Source organism: Armigeres subalbatus, chromosome 2, assembly GCF_024139115.2.
Source record: "Armigeres subalbatus isolate Guangzhou_Male chromosome 2, GZ_Asu_2, whole genome shotgun sequence".
Classification (NCBI taxonomy): Eukaryota; Metazoa; Arthropoda; class Insecta; order Diptera; family Culicidae; genus Armigeres; species Armigeres subalbatus.
Window position 1 is genome coordinate 406652733 of NC_085140.1, and position 20145 is coordinate 406672877.

The window sequence follows — 20145 nt, forward strand, 5'->3', positions numbered from 1 at the left end:
ATCTACCAGAGCTGCGGCAACACACACGAGCTGGGAACAGCTTTCATAGTGATGGGCGATATGCAAAGGCGCGTGATTGGGTGGTGGCCGATCAATGAAAGAATGTGCAGGTTGAGGATCAAAGGCCGGTTCTTCAACTTCAGCATAATCAACGTCCATAGCCCACTCCGGAAGCACTGTTGATGATAAGGACGCATTCTACGCGCAGCTGGAACGTGAGTACGACAGCTGCCCAAGCCACGACGTCAAAATCATCATAGGAGATTTGAACGCTCAGGTTGGCCAAGAGGAGGAGTTTGGACCGACTATTGGAAAGTTCAGCGCTTACCGGCTGACGAACGAAAACGGCCTACGACTAATTGATTTCGCCGCCTCCAAGAATATGGCCATTCGTAGCACCTACTTCCAACACAGCCTCCCGTATCGGTACACCTGGAGATCACCACTGCAGACAGAATCACAAATCGACCACGTTCTGATTGATGGACGGCACTTCTCCGACATTATCGACGTCAGGACATATCGTGGCGCTAACATCGACTCTGACCACTATCTGGTGATGGTTAAACTTCGCCCAAAACTATCCGTCATCAACAATGTTCGGTACCGACGACCGCCGCGGTACGACCTAGAGCGACTGAAGCAACCTGATGTCGCCACTGCATACGCGCAGCATCTCGAGGCAGCGTTGCCGGAAGAGGGTGAGCTCGATGGGGCCCTTCTTGAGGACTGCTGGAGTACAGTCAAAGCAGCCATTCGACGAAGAGTGCAGACAGATTCTGGAGGAGAAGGACGCAGCGCGGGCGGTCGCGCTGCAGCAAGGTACCCGGCAGAACGTGGAACGTTATAGACGGAAGCGGAGACAGCAGACCCGCCTTTTCAGGAAAAGAAACGCCGCCTGGAAGAAGCGGAGTGCGAGGAGATGGAACAGCTGTGCCGTTCTCAAGATACACGCAAGTTCTATCAGAAGCTCAACGCATCCCGCAAAGGCTTCGTGCCGCGGGCCGAAATGTGCCGGGATAAGGATGGGAGCATCTTGACGGACGAACATGTGGTGATCGAAAGGTGGAAGCAGCACTACGAGGAACATCTGAATGGCGCTGAGAGTACAGGCAGTGAAAGTCAAGGCAGCGGAGGAGATGACTACGTTAGTTCAGCGGACGATGGAAGCAAACCAGCCCCACCTTGAGGGAAGTTAAGGATGCCATTCAGCAGCTAAAGACCAATAAAGCAGCTGGTAAGGATGGTATCGGAGCTGAGCTCATCAAGATGGGCCCGGAAAAGCTGGCCATTGGCCTGCACAAACTGATAGTCTGAATCTGGGAAACCGAACAGCTACCGGAGGAGTTGAAGGAAGGGGTTATATGCCCCATCTACAAGCAAGGCGACAAACTGGAGTGTGAGAACTTTCGAGCGATCACCATCCTTAATACCGCCTACAAAGTGATATCCCAGATCATCTTCCGTCGTCTGTCACCATTAGTGAACGAGTTCGTGGGAAGTTATCAAGCCGGCTTCGTTGACCGCCGCTCGACAACGGACCAGATCTTTACTGTACGGCAAATCCTTCAAAAATGCCGTGAATACCAGGTCCCAACGCACCATCTGTTCGTTGATTTCAAGGCGGCATACGACAGTATAGACCGCGTAGAGCTATGCAAAATTATGGACGAGAACAGCTTCCCTGTGAAGCTTACCAGACTGATCAAAGCAACGGTGGATGGTGTGCAAAACTGTGTGAAGATTTCGGGCGAACACTCCAGTTCGTTCGAATCGCGCCGGGGACTAAGACAAGGTGATGGACTTTCGTGCCTGTTGTTCAACATTGTGCTAGAAGGTGTCATGCGGAGAGCCGGGTGTAACAGCCGGGGTACGATTTTCAACAGATCCAGTCAATTTATTTGCTTCGCGGATGACATGGACATTGTCGGCCGAACATTTGCAAAGGTGGCAGAACTGTACACTCGCCTGAAACGTGAAGCAACAAAAGTTGGACTGGTGGTGAATGCGTCAAAGACAAAGTACATGCTTGTGGGCGGAACCGAGCGCGACAGGGCCCGCCTGGGAAGCAGTGTTACGATAGACGGGGATACCTTCGAGGTGATCGAGGAATTCGTCTACCTCGGATCCTTGCTAACGGCTGACAACAACGTTAGTCGTGAAATACGAAGGCGCATCATCTGTGGAAGTCGGGCCTATTACGGGCTCCAGAAGAAACTGCGGTCGAAAAAGATTCGCCACCGCACCAAATGTGTCATGTACAAGACGCTAATAAGACCGGTTGTTCTCTACGGACATGAAACATGGACAATGCTCGAGGAGGACTTGCAAGCACTCGGAGTATTCGAGAGACGGGTGCTTAGGACCATCTTTGGCGGTGTGCAAGAAGACGGTGTGTGGCGGCGAAGAATGAACCATGAGCTCGCCCAACTCTACGGCGAACCCAGTATCCAGAAGGTAGCTAAAGCCGGAAGGGTACGATGAGCAGGACATGTTGCAAGAATGTCGGACAGCAACCCTGCAAAGATGGTGTTCGCTTCCGATCCGGCAGGTACGAGACGGCGTGGAGCGCAGCGAGCGAGATGAGCAGACCAGGTGCAGAACAACTTGGCGAGCGTGGGGCGTATCCGAGGATGGAGAGATGCGGCCTCGAACCGTGCATTGTGGCGTCAAATTGTTGATTCAGTGTTATCTGTTTAGATGTTAACTAAATAAATGAATGAATTGTATCAAAGTCATGAAGTGGTCGCTTCTTCTTCTTCTTCTTCTTCTTATTGGCATTACATCTCCCACTGGGACATTGCCGCCTCGCTGCTTAGTGTTCATTCAGCACTTCCACAGTTATTAACCGCGAGGTTTCTAAGCCATGTTCCCATTTTTGCATTCCTATATCATGAAGCTGGCACGGTGATACTTTTATGCCCAAGGAAGTCGAGATAATTTCCAAACCGAAAATTGCCTAGACCGGCACCGGGAATCGAACCCAGCCACCCTCAGCACGGTCTTGCTTTAAAATCGCGCATCTTACCGCTAGGCTAAGGAGGACCCCAGGGAAGTGATCGTATCATGATTATATCTTGGTTCTCAAAACCACCAAGCCTGGAGGAGGTATTATGTAGCATGTTTAATGTGAGACTTGAAGTGTATTACAAAATTATTGCTCCTGAACTGGAACGCATATTTATTGTAATAAAACTGAGCCAACTGGCCATGACATGGCTGTATAGCGGTCTACAAGATGATGTGAGAACTGGGAGGTTTTGAGATAAGGTTCTGAAGTACGCTGCTCTGATACAACCTCGATTGTTACTTGGGCGCTGTCCTAAAACTACTCATTTATTTCTGTTTAAAACTATTGATTTAATAAACCATGCACTAAACCAATCTTATCCAAATCTAATCCACGTCTAATGCAAATCCAATCCTGATCCAATCCAAATCCAATCCAAATCCAATCCAAATCCAATCCAAATACAATCCAAATCCAATCCAATCCAAATCCAATCCAAATCCAATCCAAATCCAATCCAAATCCAATTCAAATCCAATCCAAATCCAATTCAAATCCAATCCAAATCCAATCCAAATCCAATCCAAATCCAATCCAAATCAAATCCAAATCAAATCCAAATCAAATCCAAATCCAATCCAAATCAAATCCAAATCAAATCCAAATCCAATCCAAATCCAATCCAAATCTAAATCCAAATCCAATCCAAATCCAAATCCAATCCAAATCCAATCCAAATCCAGTCCAAATCCAATCCAAATCCAATCCAAATCCAATCCAAATTCAATCCAAATCCAATCCAAATCCAATCCAATCCAATCCAAATCCAATCCAAACCAATCCAAAACCAATCCAAATCTAAACCAAATTCAACAAAAATCAATCAAATCAAAATCCAAATCCAAATCCAATCCAAATCCAATCCGATTCCAAATCCAATCCTAATCCAATCCAAATCCAATCCAAATCCAATCCAAATCCAATCCAAATCCAAATCCAATCCAAATCAAAATCCAATCCAAATCCAATCCAAACCCAGTTAAAAAACAATCTAAATCCAAAGCAATTTAAATCTGAAGTAAATCCAATTCACATCCAATCCAAATCAAATCTAAATTCAATTTCAACCCAATCCAAATCCAATACAAATCTAATCCAAATTCAATCCGAATTCAATCCAAATCCCATCCAAATCCCATTCAAATCCAATCCAAATCCAATCCAAATCCAATCCAAATCCAATTCAAATCCAATCCAAATCCAATCCAAATCCAATCCAAATCCAATACAAATCCAATCCAAATCCAAATCCAATCTAAATCCAATTCCAATCCAAATCCAAATTCCACACAAATCTAATCCAAATTCAATCCGAATCCAATCCAAATCTAATCCAAATTCAATCCGAATCCAATCCAAATCCCATCCAATTCCAATATAATCCAAATCTGTACAAAATCCAATTAAAATCCAATCCAAATTGTTGGAGATCAGTAAGCTATAAGGACGTCTGGACGAAAATTTTCATTACCTTAACAACCATTGCACAGTGGTCCAGGTAGCATACAAAGCGGTAATAAGTTGTTCAAGCCGATCATAGCAGAGATAGAAAAAAACTTTGTTCTACAAAGTTGCTCCTAACGGTGAGGGGCTTATTGAGGTTTTCATAAAAATTAGGGTGGGCCACATTTGAAAAAAATGAAAAATAAAACTTTTTCATTTACAGAGATACGGTTATACAATGTTCCGCGAAGTTATAGTTCAGCCAGATTCCAAGAATTTTGCTCAAAAAATTATTTCTCTAGCTCTTAAATTGACCTATTTAGAGCAATTTTTCCAAGTTTACTTAGGGTGACCCTTAAAAAAACAGTTTTTTTGCTCTAACTTTTTCGTTTCAAATTTCTCAGCAATGTGATGTTCACAGCACTTTTTGTGCTTTTCAGGGCGCAACTTTTCATGGACTTAGCGTTACCATATCTCATGCGGATCAAAAGTTATTGAGGTTTTTCTTCCAAAAAAACGTTTTCTTCTAACGGCTGTATATATGAATGGCGCAAACATTTTTTCAATCTGTTTTCTCGACCTTATTCTACTACTTTCAGGCTTCATTTCAGGGTGTTTAAATCGAGGGGATAATTGAAATTTCCCTCATATTATTGCAATGAAAAATTACCGTTTTTTTCCAATTTCAAGCACTAATTTGCTATTTTTAAGTGTTTTGCTTCCATGGCTTACTTCGTGATATGGCAAACATCACACCATTTTGTTATAGAGCCTGAGTAAAAGCTAATATCTTGAAAACAGCAGTTCTTTTGAACTTGATATGAATAAGAGGTAACATGACAAAAATAATAACAAAAATTAATATCCAAAATAAATTCTTTAGGCATAACATTATCAGATATTTTAATACAAAACGAAACATAATTATATTTTGCCTTTGATATTGTAATAACAACATATGTTATGCTTTGAATATTTTGTACATTACTTTTTGTTATTTCGTATCTTATACATGTCAGAAATTTTCGCTGAAACCGAGCCACTAATTGCACGAGGTCTTTGAAAAAGCCCAAATTTATGTTCATTCGAATGCTTTCGGCAAGTTTATTAGAGATCAGAGTTAAATTTTTCAGAAAGATGGACCCCTCATTAGTTATGAACGAAATCACTTTTATGGACCCCTCGATTTTTGTCAATTCTTGATTCACCAAAACTGTCATAACTCCAACATTTCTCAACCGATCTTAGGGATCAGCATATCGTTGGAAAGAGGAAAAGTGTATCCTCAATTTGCAATAATAACAATGGGGTAGCCATATTGAATTTGGTATTGGATTGAAGTTTTGAGCTTTTCAAATAAATTACTGCTGTAGATATGCTCTTCATTTTGAAATATATTTGGCGTAGAATAGTGTATTAAATCAATGAACTGATGTCGTAGTCTCATATTGTTTGTATAAATAATGTTCTTTCGTCAGATGGGCCTTAAAAATAATTTGGTGAACCGTACATAACTTTTGATAGAAAAAACATACACCTGAAATTTTTTAACACAAATCTCTATATAAGCTATCAAAATCGGTGATTGCAAATCTAGCGGAAAAATAGTTTAAAAAATAAATACAAGATGGCAGCCAAATCAAATATGGCTGCCCCACTGTTATTATTGCAAATTGAGGATACACTCTTCCTCTTTCCAACGATATGCTGATCCCTAAGATCGGTTGAGAAATGTTGGAGTTATGGCAGTTTTGGTGAATCAAGAGTTGACATATATCGAGGGGTCCATAAAAGTGATTTCGTCCATAACTAACGAGGGATCCATCTTTCTGAAAAATTTAACTCGGATCCCTAATAAACTCGCCGAAAGCATTCGAATGAACATAAATTTGCGCATTTTCAAAGACCTCGTGCAAATAGTGCCTCGGTTTCAGCGAAAATTACTGACATGTATAAGATACGAAATAACAAAAAGTACACCCAAAAAAACAAATCTGACAATCTGACAAATCTGGGCATATACAATTCTGTAAGCTTTTTATACAAATATTGTATTAAAATAATACAAATCTGTATTATTTCAATACAACAATTGTATTAAAATCTTCCGAAATTGGGTATGCCCAATTATTATACAATTTCTGTAAGGTTCTTATGCAGAACTGTATAAAAATCTGCCATCCGCTGGTTGGGTGTAATATACAAAATATACAAAGCATAACATATGTTATTATTACAATATCAAAGACAAAACATAATTATGTTTCGTTTTGTATTAAAATATCTGATAATGTGATGCCTAAAGTATTTATTTTGGATATTGATTTTTGTTATTATTTTTTGTCATGTTACCTCTTATTCATATCAAGTTCATAAGAACTGCTGTTTTCAAGATATTAGCTTCTACTCAGGCTCTATAACAAAATGGTGTGACGTTTGCCATATCACGAAGTAAGCCATGGAAGCAAAACACTTAAAAATAGCAAATTAGTGCTTGAAAATAAAAAAAAAACGGTAATTTTTCATTGCAATAATATGGGGTTATTTTCAATTATCCCCTCGATTTAAACAACCTGAAATGAAGCCTGAAAGTAGTAGAATAAGGTCGAGAAAACAGATTGAAAAAATGTTTGCGCCATTCATAGATACAGCCGTTAGAAGAAAACGTTTTTTTGGAAGAAAAACCTCAATAACTTTTGATCCGCATGAGATATGGTAACGCTAAGTCCATGAAAAGTTGCGCCCTGAAAAGCACAAAAAGTGCTCTGAACATCACATTGCTGAGAAATTTGAAACAAAAAAGTTAGAGCAAAAAAACTGTTTTTTAAAGGGTCACCCTAAGTAAACTTGGAAAAATTGCTCCAAATCGGTCAATTTAAGAGCTAGAGAAATAATTTTTTAGCAAAATTCTTGGAATCTGGCTGAACTATAACTTCGCGGAACATTGTATAACCGTATCTCTGCAAATGAAAAAGTGTTATTTTTCATTTTTTTTAAATGAGGCCCACCCTAATTTTTATGAAAACCTCAATATGCCCCTCACCGTTAGGAGCAACTTTGTAGAACAAAGTTTTTTTCTATCTCTGCTATGTTCCGGTAAACCGGTCAAGGGCCGAAAACCTCATTAATAAAGACAATAAAAAAAAAAATACTTTGTTCCCTAAGAGCTGCCAGCTAAAAGGCGTTTTGCCTCATGAGTTTTTCGGCAACAGAATATCACCACTTTTTTGAAATGTGAATATTATCAATATGATTAAGATTTTTGACAATTTTTGAATGGCATCAACTAGCTATCTTGTTTAACTGATGCATAATGTAAAAATACCCATGAATAGCGTTACAAATAAGACAATAGAGCAGTGTTTGCTTAGCTAGGGTATATTGCCCCCCTTCCCCTATCCATTTGTAGTTTTTTCCATTAAATTTGCCAGGTTTTGCCATTTTCATTTCCCATATGAAAGGCTTAGAGAAAGAGTCCCCAAAACGCCAACACCACGGTGCATTCGACGGGGAATGCGATCCCACTGTTTGAAAATAGGCCCGATCGAACATTGCAGTTCGAAATTATTAGAAAATTATTGGTTTTTCTCAATTGTTTTTAAAAAAATATTTTTTTTTTAAACTGATTAATCCACCTAGCGGCGATGATGCCTTTCTCGTGCATCGTACTGGAAAAATGTACTAAATGTATAAGAAAGGTCAAAAAAGCACTTTAGGGGAATATATTGCATTTTCTCTATCATTTTGCTTGTTTTTGCATCTTTTACTATGCATTGCCATCATTCTTGAAAAAAAAAATTCGGTTTCGATTTTTTTTTCCAAGGGGGGACTCTTGTGATAAAACAATGATTTTTCAATAATTCCGAAATGCAATGTCCGATCGGGCAAATTTTCAATAGCAAACAATGGGGCCGGATTCCCCGTCGAATGCAACTTGTTGCGAGTAAATCGGGTAATGCTAAGTTCCAAAAAGTGTGTCTACAAAATTTGTACACATACACACACACACACACACACACACACACACACACACACACACACACACACACACACACACACACACACACACACACACACACACACACAAGGGGCAGCAGGGACTTTGTCCAAGGGCTTGACGACCCCTCCCCATGGCCACTGCGAGTTAGACCAGGACCATCGTCCCTAACCCTAATCCCAAGGCGTCAAGCGACCCGTGCCGAGGGATGCATGGCCAGGGGGTGAAATAATGAGCTAGGCCCTTAACGGAGCCTGTGGGGTACCTGGGCACCCTCCGCAGTAATTGTCCCTTACCGCTTACATGCTGGGCTCTGGCGTGGTGGACCTCTTTTCCCGAGCAACTCGTGGGACCAAAATGGAAAACCAAGTCAATTCTTCAATTAGTGGTAGTAGTAGTGTAGGCGACAACCCCTTCGCAAGAGGTGGGTTGTTCAGGTCTCCGCCTAGGAGGCCAGAGGCAATAGTCGGCAGCTCAGTGCGCAGCGCCAGCGTGGGTCACTCAACCTTCCTCTCGGCTATAAAAACGCCGGTAGGGGTTATTGACGGCCCATGGCTTGTGGAGGCGATGAACCGCAAACGCGATGGGCTTTCGGCCTTCGAGGTGGCGACGGAACAGCTGGACGCCATCATCGACTTTGCGTCATCGAAGCATAATATCAGCAAGGACCTCAAGAGGAGCTTGCAGAAACTTCGAAAGTCGATGCTGGACGCTAAGCTGGAGAGGGAGGTCGGGACGGCCAAGTGTAAACCCGTGAAATCGGTGGAGTCGAGGTCTACCCAGACTGAGGCCCAAGGATTCGCGGACTCAGGCAAGGTCGAATCGACCGAAGGCGTGCCAGCGAAGACGGTGGTGCCAAAGTCTACCCAGACTGAGGCGCAAGTATTTGCAGGTACGTCAGGGGTGACTGCTCCAACGGAGCAGACACAAAAACAGGGAGACAGTCTCAGGGGATGAGCTCCTGGGGGCCGCTCCAAAACGCGGAGGTTACTACCCCGAACAAGGGTAGTGGGGCTGGGAAGCTGAACCCCGGTCAGGTACCTCCAAAACCGGGAGGAAGGACCTGGAAAGGTCCGTCCACTCCAGGAAAGACGGTGATAAAGGGTTACGGCAGGCCGAAAGTTCTCAGCCGCACCAGACCAGGGAAATAGAGGGGGGTGACGCCTCCTGGACCCTGGTCAAGAACAAGAGGAAACCGAAGACGTCAAGGGCCGAAAAGAAGGCCCAGGCGAATGAGGGTAGCAAGAAGTCTAGGGTAGGCGCCAATCGCTCCAGGGGCGATGCCCTAGTCATCACGGCGAACGAGGCTAAGTACTCGGATGTTTTGAAGGCGATGAGGAGTGACGTCAAGCTCGGTGAACTCGGCGCCGACGTACGTCGAATAAGACGTACCCGGATGGGCGAGATGATACTCGAACTGCGGGGCGTCTCGCAAAAGGGCACCGCCTACAAGAAGTTGGCGGAGGAGGTCCTAGGCCAGACGGTCAAGGTGAGGGCACTCACGACGGAGGTGAATCTAAGGGTTAAAGACCTGGACGAGATCACTGAAGTCGAAGAGCTCGTCACGGCACTGCGGCGACAGTGTGAAGTGGAGACGACCACCGCAGCCGTTCGGCTACGGAAAGGTCCGGCAGGGATGCAGGTAGCATTGGTTCGGCTATCTGCAGCGGACGCCTCCAAGGTAGTCAAGTTAGGGAGCGTCAAGGTGGGATGGTCGGTATGCCCTGTGCGCATATACGAGCAACCCGAAGTTTGCTTCAAGTGCCTGAAACCAGGGCACAAGAAATGGGACTGCAAAGGCCCTGACAGAAGCAATCTCTGCCGACGCTGCGGATTGGAGGGACATAAGGCACAATGCTGTACGAACCCTCCCAATTGTTTGATTTGTTCCAGCAAAGCTATGAACAGCAAGCACCCCATGGGGGGTTCGCTGTGCCCGGCGTTTAAGTGTGCTGCAAAATCAAAGTGCAGGTAACGCAGCTGGCTTGCTCGGCTTCGCCCGAGTGTTTGGTGTGCGCAGGTTTAGAGGAAACGGCGGAACACGTGTTGTTCGTGTTCTCACGATTTCGCGCAATGCGTGACCACATGCTTGCCACATGTGGTCTGGACACTACCCCGGACAACCTAGTTCGGAGGATGTGTAAAGATGAACGCCGTTTTATCGGCTATCGCCCAAATCGTCTCGGAGCTACACAGAAGGTGGCGCGTGGACTCAAGGATGGCTAGTTCAGGCGCAAATAAGAGGTGGTCCAAGGGATCGGAGTCGGCTTCATGGGTCATACCGGTGGTCATGCTCTGTGGTCGAACTCGATCCTTTTATCGAACAAGTGGCCGCGCGAAGAACAACATGGTATCGTCGCTTTCGCGGCGTCGGTCAACCGGGCGGGTTCCGAGCCCGAGGACGGAAAGGGTTCCTCGTCAAGGCTGGGGCAGGCGTAGGCCTCGCGTCGGCAAGTCCCTCTGTGTGCTGGCGAATAGGCCCTATCGCAGAAAGGTCAATTTGGGGTGCACGCGGCATCATCATTCTTGATACCAGTCGTGCAGAGGGAAGCAGGCGCGAAGTCGACCCTTCCCACCTTCCGAGGATATAGGGCGTGGTAAGGCCACCTGGAAAGCCGGCAACGCGCTGGCACGATACCAAGGTGTTCTTCTAAAAAAGCGAGTCACGATGTTCGATGCTGCAAGGACACGCAGCTAACCTCGAGGGTGCGTTATGCACTGGCCCCCCTTTGAAGCATTACTTTCTGGTTGTACCGAAGGGACGATGGGCTTGGCGGCAATGGAAACGGTTTAGCTGGTCGGGGATGCAGTCCTGCCTCCCTCATTGGAGGTGGCCCCTAACCCAGCACTTCCTGGTCAACCCAGGATGTCTGTTGAGCAGATTCCCCCTCCATTGTTTAGGAAGAAAAAAAAACACACACACACACACACACAAGGCCCTCGTCAAGGCTGGGGCAGGCGTAGGCCTCGCGTCGGCAAGTCCCTCTGTGTCCTGGCGAATAGGCCCTATCGCAGAAAGGTCAATTTGGGGTGCACGCGGCATCATCATTCTTGATACCAGTCGTGCAGAGGGAAGCAGGCGCGAAGTCGACCCTTCCCACCTTCCGAGGATATAGGGCGTGGTAAGGCCACCTGGAAAGCCGGCAACGCGCTGGCACGATACCATGGTGTTCTTCTAAAAAAGCGAGTCACGATGTTCGATGCTGCAAGGACACGCAGCTAACCTCGAGGGTGCGTTGTGCACTGGCCCCCTTTGAAGCATTGCTTTCTGGTTGTACCGAAGGGACGATGGGCTTGGCGGCAATGGAAACGGTTTAGCTGGTCAGGGATGCAGTCCTGCCTCCCTCATTGGAGGTGGCCCCTAACCCAGCACTTCCTGGTCAACCCAGGATGTCTGTTGAGCAGATTCCCCCTCCATTGTTTAGGAAGAAAAAAAAACACACACACACACACACAAGGCCCTCGTCAAGGCTGGGGCAGGCGTAGGCCTCGCGTCGGCAAGTCCCTCTGTGTGCCATGGTGTTCTTCTAAAAAAGCGAGTTACGATGTTCGGTGCTGCAAGGACACGCAGCTAACCTCGAGGGTGCGTTGTGCACTGGCCCCCCTTTGAAGCATTACTTTCTGGTTGTACCGAAGGGACTATGGGCTTGGCGGCAATGCAAACGGTTTAGCGGGTCGGGGATGTTGTCCTGCCTCCCTCGGTGATCCCTAACCCCGCACTTCCTGGTCAACCCAGGATGTCTGTTGAGCAGATTCCCCCTCCATTGTTCAGGAAGAAAAAAAAAGGAAACACACACACACACACACACACACACACACACACACACACACACACTCACACACACATACACACACATACAGACATCAACTCGATTCGTCGAACTGAGTCGATCGGTATATAACACTCCGGGCCTTCTATCAAAACTTGTTTTTTGGAGTAGTTCTATAGCCTTTCGATACAACTTTGTTGTACGAGACAGGCAAAACCGTATGATGGCAATTATTATAATTAATGCAAAACATGCAAAATGAAATAAAAAATGCTTTTTTTTTTTTTTTTTTTTCGGACTCACTTTATTTCCCATACTGTTTACATCCTTGCGAATGCTGAGGAAGGGGAAGGATGGTTAGTTAAACAACTACTTAAGAAAGATGCAGAGTACGACAACTCTTAGGTGGCACGGGAGTTTTTTTTTTGGAATTGTTAGTGTGGAAGATTATAACAACATCCATCAAACCAGCATAGGGGCCCTCCTTAGCCGTGCGGTAAGACACGCGGCTACAAAGTAAGACCATGCTGAGGGTGGCTGGGTTCGATTCCCGTGCCGGTCTAGGCAATTTTCGGATTGGAAATTGTCTCGACTTCCCTGGGCATAAAAGTATCATCGTGTTAGCCTCATGATATACGAATGCAAAAATGGTAACATGGCTTAGAAACCTCGCAGTTAATAACTGTGGAAGTGCTTAATTAACACTAAGCTGCGAGGCGGCTCTGTCCCAGTGTGGGGATGTAATGCCAATGAGAAGAAGAAGAAGATCAAACCAGCATGTACGTACAAGTGCCTGTATTATATGCTGTTCAAAATAGAACATCTGTATTGAGTTCCAGATTCCTCAAATTTATTTTGGAGTTCCGAACAATTAGTCAGCCAGCTCAATCCACGCGTCGCAGCATGCGTGGAATAATAAAAGTGACAGTTGCGCGTAGCTTTCGTTTTGAATGGGGTGCCCTTGAAAACTCGAGTACTTTTATATTTGGATTCCGTGAGGATTTTCCTTGCGTGTCTCTCTCGGAGATGCGGATGATCAACCATTCTCTTGTAGCAATAAGAGGCAAATAATTTTCTTCTTTTAATCAAAAATTGACTGTGAGAACGTGAGTTTGGCTATCTGATTTCAAGAAGACTTTTTATTTGATGAGCTGTTGTACAGTTCATTTTATAAGCGTGGATTGATCGATCGATCTTGATCGATTAATTGCGATAGTTTATCACCATTTCAATAATTAACAAGCTTTTTAAATTATTTATTATCTAGTTAGCATTTAGTGCAGTCTTGTTTCTGCTACTTTATTAATTGTCTATATTTTTTAAAATAGTTGGTCTTAGTTACATGGCGTCGATTGGTAAACCCACCGTATACGATGCAATGTTTTACTTTTGATTATTCTACTACAATTACCCAAGTCTAACTGCAGCGCACAAGCCTTTACTTCACAACAGGACTGCGGAAAAATGTTTCTCATCTTTACGGAGAAACCCAATATCAATACTTTATGTATAACCTTATTCCATAACCACCGAAGGCCTATTTGAAAGTTACGATCCATACATTTTTTTTTAAACGTTCCATAATAAGCATAACCCTATGACCCAATGGTAAAAAAATGTTGACGCTCGTGCTAATGCCAATTCCGTTCAAATCAAAAACCATGCGTCTCCATACTCCATGCCCAAAAATCTTTTCCTCATGTGAGACTAAATTTATTGAGTGAAAATACCATCTGCGTTCATCATCACAAGACATAACAAGCCAAGCAAATCTCCCAAATCTGGAGGCTGTATCCTCTCAAGTGGAATAAACAATTATGTCAATCTTATCTTTGATCGCCCGACCGTGCCTCCGCCACACAGCAGGTAGGTAACGGCTAAACAAATCAAAGCTAATTTCATTCTATCAACATTTGTCATGCCACCAGGCTACCGGGCCGATGATAAGGCGTCTGCGTGCAATATATCATGGGATGTCAAATCGATGAGGTGCGAATTCATAGACAGACGATAACTCACCTGTCTGTGGTTGGTTGGAAGTTGATGGAACCTAGCTGGAAGCGGATTATCGGCTGTCGGAGTCGGGGGTCGGCCGTGTCTGGTTGAAAGCGTGTGAGCCATTAGCATTGCCCGAAGGCGTGTGAAACTATGACTTACTTGTTTCCTCTATAGCAGTAGAGATGGTGGTAGAGAATGGAAGTAGATGGGATGTTTTCCTGTCTGCGGTGACACCATTGTTGGAGATTGTGTGATTGTGATAGGAGAATGTTGAGAGTAGGTACATGAATAATTGTGACACAAAGAACAGGCATCTAAATACATGTGTTAATCTACTATAACAAAGTTACAGCACCTTGACATCTTGTAAAAAAATGTATGCTCGCAAGTCTACATTTCGTCACTTAAGGAATAAATAAGAATGTACTCGCGCCCTGCAAGACGAAGGATTGAATTGTAAGAAAAAATTAGCAAATAATCAATGTTCAATCAGTAACAGTAACCAAGCTACCACGACAAACACCGATGCCACCGAAACAGTCGATTTTTGCAAATCAATCCTTTCTTTCCAGAAAACGCTGGTCCTAGAAGTCGTAAAAATCCGAATAATCGATTAGTAACTAATCGATTACTCTCGATTCTCCCTAGCAGCACAACTCAGACCGATTAGGTAGCAGTAACTTATAAATGACTGAATATTAGGGTGGTTCAAAAAAATAATTTTGCTCCACAGTGCTCATCCGATTTCCCACCATGTTCTCAGTGTCCTCTGAAAATTTGAACTCATTTGTAATAAAATTGATTTAGCACAAGCGATTTCAAGTTTGCATGCAAATTGGTATGGAGAAATTTCTTTTTTCAGTATACTGTTAATGACGCTTCCGCATTAAGCGCAGGTTAAAAGAAAACCTATATAGGTAGAAGGAATACTCAACAACGTTCACCCAACGAAAACCGCATGGTGATTAATCGCCCCAATATTTAGTAATCGATTTTAAGGCAGGTTGTGAATCTTTAGTCATGATGGTTAAATTCTCTGTGGTTAAACTTCATTGAGGGCATCACTGCAAATCACATTTAATGTGCAGTGCAACATAGTAGCCTGAATTTGTGTGTGCTATCTTTCGCGCCACGAGCAGCAATGTTGCCTGTTGAGGAGTTATGCAATTAGTTCCAGAAAACCACGGTATAGATTAAATTCGATTACTAATTATTGGAACGATTAATCAAGATGCGGTTTTCACTGAGTGAAAGCTGTTGAGTATTCCTTTTAGCTATGTAGGTTTTCTTTTAACCTGCGCTTAATGGGGAAGCGTCATTAACAGTATAATGAAAAAACAAATTTCCCCATACTAATTTGCATGCAAACTTGAAACGGCTTGTGCTAAATCAGTTTTAATCCAAATGAGCTCAAATTTTCAGAGGACACTCAGAACATGGTGGGGAATCGGATGAGCACTGTGGAGCAAAATCGATTTTTTGAACCACCTTACTGAATATGGTCGTATGTGAGTAATATTAACTTAACTACAACAAGTTTGCTACTCGGGCTTGTCGATTATTGAATCGATTAATCGTTGAGAAGTAATCGATTCAAAATTAATTGGTTTTTACAACGATGAATCGATTAATTGAAGTAATCGATTAACTTGCGACATCTCTAGTCCTGAGAAGAACCAATTTTATTTCCCCAATGCCCCTTTTCAAAAACTAACTGCAACCAAACGATTGTGAACACATTGAAAAGTATGAGCCCGAGGATACTGCCCTGGGGAACGCCTGCAACGATGTTGTGCACATTGGAACTCGCTCCGCTGATTGAGACCCGGAATGTCCTTGCCGACAGGTAATTGTTGATGATTTTCACCATGTAGCTGGGAAGATTGTAGCTTTGTAGTTTTTACACCAGACCATCGTGCCATATCATTGTCAAATGCCTTTTCGACATCGAGTAGGAGCAACTTCACCAGTGATACAAATCGTCGATTTAGACCAAACTTTGAACCAATGTAAAAAAAATTGAGCTCGCCTATTTTACTGTTGTGGGATTAGATGCAGTAAATTGAGCTTTCAGAATAATTCACAGGCCTTTTACAAAATGAACAAAAATGCGAGTGTATATAACCGTTATATTTATTCAACAACGGTCGCTCTTTGCTAAACATACAGGTTCCAACTTGTCTAATCTTTCTCTTCTTCTGTTTACCTGACTAACTTCAAAATGTGTTTTACAATGTTCTGAAAACTCAGATGTGAATATGTACATTATGTGGAAGATTAAGTTTTAAAAAATGTATTGGAGGTAACCACTTTCCCTTCGATGCGCCTCGAACCCACGACCCACAGTACGCTAGACTGGTGCTCAACCAACCACAGATAAAACCAACTAAGCTACGAAGGACTTCCGTCGGCCTTTTCTCAACTTAGCGGCTACTGAATGAGTCCGAGATTCCCAAATTGGACGCATAGTCAAATCACTCACAACCCATTTGTCAAGCCATCTCTTCCACACGTGTATAGTACACGTTCACATTAGAGGAGTGTGAGTAGTAGTTAGCTCCAATACATTTTTCAAATCTTAATCTTTCACATAATGTACACACTTAATCACGGCTTTCTTGTTCGGTAAATTTTTTTACGGTTTTCGAACCGTAAAACGTAAAAAATACTGAAAACTCGGTAATTCGACACATTCTTTCCGACGGTCAGCATTAAGCAAAATGGTTTACTGAATTCGGTAATGATTATTACCGACTTTACTGCAATAAGTGCATGTTTACTAATGTTTACTGAATAGATTAAAAAGTCAGTAAACACGAATACCGAAATTACGGTATTTTGTTGTTTTTTACTGACAATGCGTTTCAAAACTAAACGTCAGCTAAGCTCGTGGTTTGAAAAGGCAAAACATTAATTTTCTCGCCTATTTTCAAGGATCTGGAAGCAAACGGTACAGTTGGTGTTTTTTCTTCGCAGGACTTTTGAAGAATCAAATAGTCTTGAGCAGGCACCCTCGATAGAACCTCGATTTGAAGATCCGGAATTGAAAAAAAAGTACTGCTGATAATTGCGCAGAAGTTTTGGTTCGTTTTGGCCCTTACATATATGCCGGCTGCTACTGTTTCCATTAGCCGTAAGCTATCAGGTTCCCAACGGCAATCCATTCCCAAGCACACCGCCAGAATCAAGGCCAGAAGGGAATCAGAATCGAAATTGATTGTCGAATCTAGTAGGAAATTGTTGATTCACGTAAACGTTTATAAACTCATTTAAATGACTATAGTTGAAGATGAAGCAATGATACATATTTGTTCTTATTATTCTAACATATTAAGCCAACAATGATATTATGCATCCCAAGATAAACACTCAGATCGTGATCATCTCAATCAGCCTCCGTTGAATTGCGCTGGAGCGCGCCCATTTACTTTACACACGGCGGCTATTCAACTATGTCAACCCCATTCGGCGGCTTATTAAATTAAACAGCACAGACTCACACCCTGTGTAAAAGCTTATGGGCGCGCTGCTGCGCAATCTTTGCTTGCGCGTTATCACCGCGAAGAGTTGAGCGTTTAAGAAGAGCGCGACAATATTTTTTTTTAAATATTCCACAAAATATTTATGATGAGTTCAATAACTGGAAATTTCGGTAAACCACAGTGAACGAAAAAATTACCGAGAAAGTCAGTTATTTTTTGACATTTCATGAGCTCGGATCTTTACCGACTTTTCAGTAGCATTTAAAATTACCGAGTTAAGTCAGCTGTTCAAAAACCCAGTAAAATTTTACCGACTTCGGTAATCGAAACTAACAGTGTACACGCTTAGTTCAGTTTACCTATAAATAGGTACTTGATTCACCCATATTTGGGTAACCGGCGCATTACCAATAATATGGGTGAACTGTACGGAGAAAATCGGTAAATTTCACTCATATTATCAGTAACCCGACTTTACCCAAATATGGGTGAGAAGGAATTACCAATATTTGGATGAAAAAAGCGACTTTCATTTTTCAGTCAGTCAGCTCAGTGTTGTGTGTTTATTAAGTTTCACAATATTCGGTCGCACGAAAAACGACAAAGTTTGCCGTATCCATATAAGATTGGTTCTACCGATTATGCCGGTTATGTAATTATCTGTTCCGTAAGTTCTGGATATTGGATCTGCTATGAGTACGAAATACCATACAAGAAGGCAGAAGTGGACCACTTCACGCGATTTTCTGCGGCTGATGTCGGATCAACTGGATGATGGAATACAGTAAGTCGCCCATATTTTATTTATTTAAAAACTTCAATAATATTAGCTATGCTTGCAGTACGAGTAAACAAAAATCATGCGGGGAAAACCCCCATTTCAGCAGTATGATAAACAGCCGAAGCAACGGCAGGCGGCAGGGACCGGAGGTCAAGTTCAGCAAGCAACGATCGTCGTCTGTGGTGTTGGAACCAGTGCGAGTCCGACCGTGGCAACACTTGTGCAAGCCTCATCAATACAGGCCGGACGCGCCCAGCCTGTGGTCTCGACCCCAGCCCGAGTCAGCAGCAAATTGTGAAGGCCATAGTTGCAAGCCCTTTAAATCAGAACATTATCACCCAGCAACATCATCCAAACAGGCAGTACAAGTGCAATCAGTCGGACAGAAGGTCTCAGTTGCTACGGTTAGTACTAGTTACAAGTTGCGCAGCCGGCATCTATTGCCGCTGGTGGACAAATCGTGCTGGGGAAGACCAGTGTCGGACGGTTCTTTCCGGTGTCAGTGTCACAACAGACCAACCAACGACAGATCGTTCAAGTGAGTATTGATTCTCTACTACATCGAATTGCAACTGATTTTGTAGTTAGATCATCCATTAATAACCCTTAAATTTATCATCAACATTTTCAGGTTGTGACCGCAACTTCGGCTGCACAAGCAAATGCAGCTGGCAACATCCGAGCCCATGTTCCTACTCAGAACATCGGGAACATTAAGGTGACCGCCGGAGCGACTTCAGCTCAGCAACAGCAGGCTATTCTGACTGAATTTCAAAATCAGCAGCGCTCAACTGCAAGCTCAGTGAGATTGCAAACGTCCAGCGGATCATTAGCGATGGTAGCGGAGGCACCCGCTACCAGTGCAGCCGAGCTGCAGCAACAGACGAAACAAGTTGTTACACCTGTATATCTCAGGCGCAACAGCAACAAACGCAAACCGCAACCCAAGTTCTGCAAATTCAAACAATTTTATCGACTCGATCGGGTGCGAAATGCCATTTGAAACAATGAGTGATATACAACCAGAATCTTTATCGAAATGATTTCCCAGGAGTACGCTGAATACCAGGTCGAACGATTATTTTGTATAGAACGTACGATTATCTCTATCATGACCAGTCTCTGTGAAGTGTTAGGGTATCAGACTAGCTGAAACCTATTAGTAAATTAGATATGAATGTTTTATAAAATATAATGAATAAATTGTCCTTTGGTTTATCCTCGGAAACCCATTTATATCGGTTGTTTTTTTTTATTTTAAATATTCAATTTAAGGAAATGATTCCGGTGTATCCCGAGGTATATCCTATATACAAAAGTATGAAAAAATACCCATATTTGGGTGAAATTTACCTATAAGTTTGCTCCAATCGAATTACCCATGGGTAAAGGTCACTTCACCCATATTTACGTATGTGCACTTTTTGGCGATTATAGGTAATGTTCACCCATATGTGCGTGAACTGAACTAAGCGTGTAGGGGAAGGTGGTCGGTTGCCGGCACTGGTCGGGTGACGTAACTTTTGGCAGATGACAGATATGGACATTTTGACATACACGCTTAGTTCAGTTCACCCAAATATGGGTGAACATTACCCATAATC

The 20145-nt window shown here is 43.3% G+C and overlaps 1 protein-coding gene across 1 annotated transcript; it reads left to right on the forward strand.

Annotated features, from left to right (window-relative positions):
- Positions 1-18008: 18008 nt before the first annotated feature.
- On the forward strand, positions 18009-19766 carry LOC134217592 (uncharacterized). Its single transcript, XM_062696370.1, has 3 exons — positions 18009-18544; positions 18603-19079; positions 19173-19766. Exons 1-3 carry the CDS (start codon positions 18453-18455, stop codon positions 19177-19179), a joined length of 576 nt encoding a protein of 191 aa, XP_062552354.1. The 5' UTR covers positions 18009-18452; the 3' UTR covers positions 19180-19766.
- The last annotated feature ends 379 nt before the right edge of the window (positions 19767-20145 follow it).